Here is a 7,316-nt window from a genome sequence, read left to right as displayed (position 1 = left end):
TCCTTTTTGGGTTTGCTTCGATCCAATCTTCAGAATAGATACGGGAGGTTTATTTACTCATAAGTAAGATATCTCTTTGTATATGATATTCTCAATATTCTTATCTATATAGATAGATAAAGGAAGGGAGCTATACAACATTGAGATAGTAATGCGAGACCGGCAGGAAGCAGTGTAGATATTGACTTAAGTCCTTAAGCACTTAAGAAAGGACTGAACGCGATATCTTTCACTATAAGGTACTCAATCTATAGGACTAGCAGTAAGACCCAAGCTGGAAGGATATTGTCTATTGCAGGAAGACCGAGCAGGAATCCCTTGGTTAGGTTGTGGGGTTGGTGGGGCTTGCCTCATGAACAAATAAAAGATGGAGCAATTCCTTCTCTCGTACCTCTGTCCCCTCCCTTTCCCATCATCAAATTGACTACCCCCGGTCCGAATTAGTTAGATCCCTCGCTCGGTCCAGCTTGCCTTCCGGAGGTAGGGCCCTACCCAAAAATGGAGGTGGAAGATATGGTCAATTTCAGAGTGGAAGGGTGGCCTATTGGGACCCTCCCCTACCTCTTTTGAAATAGAGCAAGCTCATGGAGGTTAGCTTATAGTAAAGGGGGGCCAGGTTCGCACTTTACAATTTACCACTTCTCCATTTACCACTTTAATGAAGGCCACCTTTGCTTCCTTAATTTCCCATATTGATAGGTCCAATATGATGAGATAGCCTGGATTTGGGGTATATCCATCTATTAAGCAATTGCGACACCACCTTTCATTAGTGAATGTACCTCTCATTTTAGTCGAGCCTGCTTGCGCATCCTCTCGATGGCAGAGATGGCGGCGATGGTGGCCCTTATGGTCGAGCACCTAAAGGTCCTCTCCTTAACAGTCGAGCCTGCTTACGCATCCTTATGGTCGAGCAATAAATCGATGGTGGACTCAACAGTCGAGCCCCTGCCGGACCTTATGACCGAGCGATAAATCGATGGCGGCCCGGGGGTCGAGCGTTCGTTACCTCACCCTCACCATATGAATAGTGAGTGACTCCGTCCCTCTGGTCCTCTCCTTAACAGTCGAGCCCCTGCTGGACCTTATGGTCGAGCGATAAATCGATGGCGGCCTTGAAAGTCGAGTGTACTAACGCACCCTCACCATATGAATAGTGAGTGACTCCATCCCTCACCCATATGATGAGTGAGCGTTAAAACCCTCACCATATGAATAGTGAGTGACTTCGTCCCTTTGGTCGAGCATTGCTTCGCACCACTCATGAGCTGGGTCGTATAAACTGACATTTTGGTGTTCCAATAGGGTCGTTCACTAATGGCTCTGCCCATAGCACTACCCCTCACACTATAGCCTTAACCCCTCCCTACAAGCGACCCTGCCTCTTTCCCGATCGCTTTCATGTGGGCAAGCAGCTTTCGAAGGGAGTAAAGTAAGTCCCAAGGGTAAGAGAGAGTCCTTGGAAACCTACATACAACCCATAGCTATAAAGTGAATAAATAGAAAGGTGGGGTGAGAGGCAAAAGGCTATAGCTTCGAAGAAAGGTTACAGCTGATATGATATTCTCAAGGCTCTTAGCTTCTGGCTACTGGTTCCTGGAAAAAGGTGAGAGGTTTATGATATTAGAGCCATTGGAATATTCACATCAGTATTACCATAACAACGGGCTTACCACGTGTTCTTAGTGTGTGGAAATGTTTCTATAGGGTTAATATTGTCTGTACTTGTTATTGATTATGGAAGACACACTACTCTAGTTATAGCTCTTACATATCACAATATACATGTTTAGTGTGATCTAAGAGTTAAGATAATGCCTAATGACAATGGGGTAACATAACTTCATTCACTTCCGCTTCAGCTTCAGCTTCCGCACTTACTGGCAAGCATGGGGAATATGGCTCAGACTGCCGGCTATGATCTCCTATAGCTGTAGTGAATAATCTCTCTTTCTCATTAGCTGTTCAATCTTAAAGATAGAGTGAAAAAAGCTTCCTGAAAGGTATCCATTCTTTGAGGTCCCCATTCCATGGTAAAAAGAAAGATCAAAAGAAGCCCGTGCCCATGCCATAATTAGAAGCCTTAGTAAGGTAAGTAAGGTTCCCGCTGAGGTAAGGTCCTCATCCTTAAGTTCCAGTTTCCTTGAGCTCCAGTGAATAAGAATCAAGTATTGCCTTAGTAAGCTATCTGTAAGGTATTAGCCATAAGTTTCCCGTAGTCCCACAACCATAGAGATGAAAAGAAAGTAATAGTTCCATAGAGTGCGTCGCGAATAAGCCTTATGAAAGTTCTAGCCTTAAGAGACACTAGCACTCGTCTTACTCATAAGGTACTACTAGCTCTAGAGAAAGTCCTATTATCTCTAATCAGTACTAGCTTTCTTGACTTCCTTCCATAGCTCTAGGGGTAGGGTAACGGTGATAGACTTCAGGTCTTGCTTACTTACTTGAATTAACTTCAGTCTTACGAGTAAGGTCCATGCACTTTAGACTTACTTAAGGTGCTCCATCACAGTAAGAAGCCTTAATAGACTCTCTTAGTCCATGCACTTAGTTCCATGGAGTGAAAGCCTTAATAGACGTGCTTTAGCCCAATTGTATCCCTGTAGTGTAGTCCCTAGTCTTAGCCTTAGTCCAAGTAGTTAGTCTTAGCCTATTGGACTGGACTAGCTTTAGTTATTCTAGTCTTATTTATATATTTGAACTGTTGATTCCATTGAAAGGGTTCTGGCTGCTTCTGACAAAAGGGAAAAGGTTCTATTAAAAGGTTACAGGCATCTTTCTGTTGGGCTTGTTTATTCGGCTTTTGGGGCTTGTGATGAAGGCTGAAGATGAAAGGTTCAAGGCTACATCTGTGGGACCAGGATCTGTGGGACTAGGTTAAGCATCTATGGGACTTGGTGTACTTGGCAAAAGGCTCCTTCAAGGCATCATCTGTTTAAAGGCTCTTGGGTAAAGGCAGCTTCCATCTGTTGGACCTGGTTAGGCCAAAGGTGACAGTTGACAGGTTTCTTCATATGTAATGTGATATGACCACCGGTATGGTGAAGTATTGTTCTATTGGAGTTAGGTGGGTGTCCCATTGTCGTTGTGGGCAGGTTATTTGTGTAGGCCCTATGGACACTTTCTCTTACTTGCCCTAAGGCCCCATATAGATTCAATTATTAGCAGTAGTCTGAAGTTGTAGAGTAGAACTACTAGTTGTAGAGTAGTAGCGGTAGAGTAGGTCTACAGGCTATAGATTCAAGGTTGAGAGGTTTAGTCAAAAGGTGAAGTTCCTTGCCCCCCAGAGGGACAAGAGGCTTCACATTCCTTGGTTAGAGAAGCGGGTAGGTTAACTAAGGTAGGAACTATGGTTTCGTAGGGGTACGCCACCCCGTCCAAATATGGGGACCTTCTCCTTTCGGCAATGACTGATTGACTATGATCGGCGGTGGATCGTCTGTGGCTATAAGCTAAGGCAACTGGGTTATGATCGGCAAGCAATGACCTTCCTTCTGGCGATTTGACTACTGTCAATGAGACTGTCTTGTCTATTGGTGACAACCACCTCCTGTCTATGATTGGCTGCTATGACTCCTGGCTATTGGCAACGACCCTATGAAGGTAAAAGATATCAGCAAACATAAAGGCGCTAAACTGTGAAGCAAATGAATGCATCCCAGCTCTAATAGGGAAACACTCAAAAAAGGTGCGAAGCCGCCAGAGGAGAAAAAGGAGGGGGCTCTCGGAAGAGCAAGAGATGAATCCCTTCCTCAGGCGAGGACACTTCAGCTTAAATAATTAGAATACTACTATTCTTATCTATTGTTAATACGTCTTACAGTTTATAGAAAGGGAGGGATTTGATGAGGAATGGTTACTGCCCTGTTTACTGCCTCCCTTAGAAAGAGTTAGTGCAATTTTTCTTAGTTAGTGTAAAGAGGAGATCTTTAGTAGATTGTGAAAAATAGATAATAGACTCTACTTGTTGGTTGGGGGGGAGCTTTAATGCCTGAAAAAAAGTGAAACAGATCGGGAGGGGTGACATGAAAATGACTCTATTTATCCCACCCCGGTTAGATTGGTCTTCGCCTGTGTGACCAGTATCGTAACTCTTCTGGGGGAAGGCGATCAAGATCAACCGATGTTCAATATTTTTCGTACATTCTTGGGTTGGTTGCTTTGATGGGTGGGAGAGGGAAGTAGCTAGCTTTGTTTTATAGGGCAGTTGAGAACTGACGACCGACTACCTGCTCTAGATAAGACGTAAGCAGCTTTCGAGTTCAAGGGTGGTGGACTCTATTTGGTGTTGGGTTCTGGGGTCTGCCATCCACCCCTCATCCTTACTCAGAACGGGGTTGGGTGGTTTCAGTGGGTCTCTATAGCTCTATAGAATAGATAGTAGCTCACCTTTCTCGAAAAGCGAGTAGGGCATACTTGCGGGAGCAGGACTCGAACCTGCAGTATCCAGGTCATGAGCTTGGTGGCGAGTTGATTGATTACTCTATCCCTCTTTCTGAATAAATTGAATGGATATAGAGTGGATGCCGAGGTGGGTGGTACAAGAATTGAGGATGCTTTTGAAAGGGTAAGGGTATATGCCTGCCTATTTCATATGTATGTCTGCCAATCCCTTTCAATGAGATTTGTTGCACTAAGTCACCACCCGCGGAGGTACGCATACGGTCCGGGGACACTTCGGGAACGTCTCTAAAAATAGAACACTTCAAAAACACTAAGCATCTATGGTATATGTCCGACGGAGCCTTTCATCCATCCAAAGTAGCATACTCCTTCTGTTAGTGTCAGCCTTTCCAGCCTTCCCCCAGTGATCAAATATGCTCTTACAAAGTGATTTTGAAGTGTTAAGGTCAAATTTTGTCATTTCAAAGAGTTTTCAAGCAAAATTTGGTCACTAGGCATTAGGTCTAGGGTTTGCTTTCACTCCTTCTAAAGTTGTCCAAATTCAAATCTATGTCACTATTCAGCTGAGTCTATCATCATTCATAGGGTTTTCATTATCCTGTCAGTGTCTAATGAGTCGTTTTACATCTTGTTTATGCCTCAGTTGCACCTAGGCAAGGTCATTTCCCTCTCCTAGGGTTTTGACGGCAATATCTCTTGGATGGTCAAATAATCGGAAAACCTTGTATCCTTATGTTCACACACCTTCCCCTATCCTTAAAGTACCTTATCAAACACTTCCCATCCCTTAGATCCGCCAAAATCCTCATTTTTGCACAAACCCTAGTTTCTAGCTACAACCTGGCAATTTTCTAGGTTGGGCCTGTGTTTTGCCCTTTTGGACCCCTTCCCCTCACTCAATCTCTGAGATTCCACTTTCCCCTACTTCCTAACATCCCCCCCTACTTCCAAAAATTTCCCCAAGAATTTAGAAGCCCCTTATCCCCTTCATTTCGCTTCATTTCGACAAAATCCCTTGTTACACATATCGGGATAAGTTTCACTTAAAAGCCGTTTCAGAGACATCAAAGATGAATTTTGGGAAACTGAGAGAGATTTTTGTCCATAACATGCCAAAGAAGAAAAACCTCCTTCACGTTTTGCACAGCTGTCATGGTTTGAGAAGAAATGTCAAGAATACCGTTGCCTCAGGAGAATCAAAGACACCTCTGAAGTGACCTTGGGAAAATCAAGTTTTCTCCTAGCTTGGTTAGCCAAATTATTTTCTTGATGGGTAAAATTATAACTAGATACAAAGATCTTTCCAATGAGCTATCATGAGCTCAATTTGGGGTTTAGGAAGGCAATCAAAAGTTGACTGCAACAGCACTCTTCCTTGAGGCAGCCTCATTTGGCACATTTTGACCAGTCTTGGGAGATTTGATTTTTTACAAGTCAAATCAACTCCAAATTGAATAATTCTAGTTGGGTTAGAAAGTAGACTCAAAGACCTTTCCAACAAGCTATCCTGCGCCTGATTCCAACACCGGGAAGGCCTCCAAAAGCCTCCTGTAAAAACACGACCCGTTGAGCCTGGCGCGCGACCCGTCAGGGGCGCGCGACCCATCAGGCTGCCTTTTCCAGTGCAAAATTTACACAGGTGCGACCCGTTGAGGGAGCGCGACCCGTTGGGCAGTGCGTGCGACCCATCAGGGTTTCCTCCATAGAAAATTGCCAGCAAGCTGCCAAATGACCCCAGAATTGTTCGAGCTTGCAGTTGAACCTGCTCCAGGAGTTGATACTGAAGGTATTGAAGTTGCAACAGAGTGTCTCGTGGATGTTTTCAAGCTTGGCACAAGGTCTGGAGATGAGAAATTGCAACCTCATTTATTGATTGACCTTTTCAAGTCATTTGGATTGGATTCATGTAGAGAGCAAGAGTCAACAAATCCCTACCATGCAGTATCTTCTCTCACAACTCCATCTGAAAACATTTCTCCAAGGCCTATCAATAATGAAGAAACACCTATATCTATGGATGAAGCTGTTTCTGTGGAACCTAGAATGCAAGAAGCAGGAGGCAATTCTCAAGATGAATTATTTGAGCAATTTCGGGAAGGTTTGGAAAATTCTGGCTTCTTTGGAAACACACCTGTTGGTTCTCCTGATTATGTTGAACAATTGAACAAAGCTAAATGTGTACTCAAAGACACTATGAAGGAAATGGAAAAAACAAGAACCTCTTCTGGAGCAGAACATAAAGTCCTTGGTGAAGCATTCAAAATTCAAGGCAATGCAGACATGTCTTCAAAATGATACTTCAAGGCTATTGATCTGTATACATTAGCTATATCACTGTCTGGGGATAATGTTGTATATTATTGTAACAGGGCAGCTGCTCATACCCAGGTTGGTAAATACATAGAAACAATAGAAGACTGCAACAAATCTATTGAGATAGATGCACACTACAGCAAGGCATATAGCCGTTTAGGCCTTATTTACTATGCACAGAGAAAATATCACGAGGCCATTCAGCAAAAGGAGGCTGAGAACCGCTTGTTGCAGCAGAAGTTAGAGATGGCACAATGGACAATCACATATTTAGAGCAGCGCAACAAGCAGTTGGAGGATGAGAAAGTCCTTGATGAGCTATGGAGGATTCGAGGAGACCGAATCTTGAACAGAAGGAGGCCCGGTGACCTATTGCCTGCTGAGAGAGAGTCCATGCTCATCCGGGTCAATGCACACTTGGAGAGGCTGTTGGCTAAGGCCAAACAAAATAAAAAGTTGTTGAGGATCATGAAGAAAAATTATTGGGCGCGAATGCATGTGTGCAAGGCCAAAATGAAAATGTTTCAAAGGCGGTTGACCGAGGCACTGAAACGGAGAAAGAGGCCCAATCCCCTCCGTATCTTGGCTGAGGCTTC

The 7,316-nt window shown here is 43.9% G+C and overlaps 1 protein-coding gene across 1 annotated transcript; it reads left to right on the top strand.

Annotated features, from left to right (window-relative positions):
* Positions 1–6,135: 6,135 nt before the first annotated feature.
* LOC149229390 (uncharacterized) lies at positions 6,136–6,702 on the top strand. The gene has a single exon (XM_089381028.1). It carries the CDS (start codon positions 6,136–6,138, stop codon positions 6,700–6,702), a length of 567 nt encoding a protein of 188 aa, XP_089237154.1.
* The last annotated feature ends 614 nt before the right edge of the window (positions 6,703–7,316 follow it).

The sequence above is a fragment of the Pinus tabuliformis genome, chromosome J (genome assembly GCF_031772625.1).
Source record: "Pinus tabuliformis cultivar Carrire ecotype Pingquan chromosome J, CPIR1, whole genome shotgun sequence".
NCBI lineage: Eukaryota > Viridiplantae > Streptophyta > Pinopsida > Pinales > Pinaceae > Pinus > Pinus tabuliformis.
The sequence above is the reverse complement of the archived record's forward strand: the minus strand, read 5'-3'. Positions and strand labels throughout refer to the sequence as shown.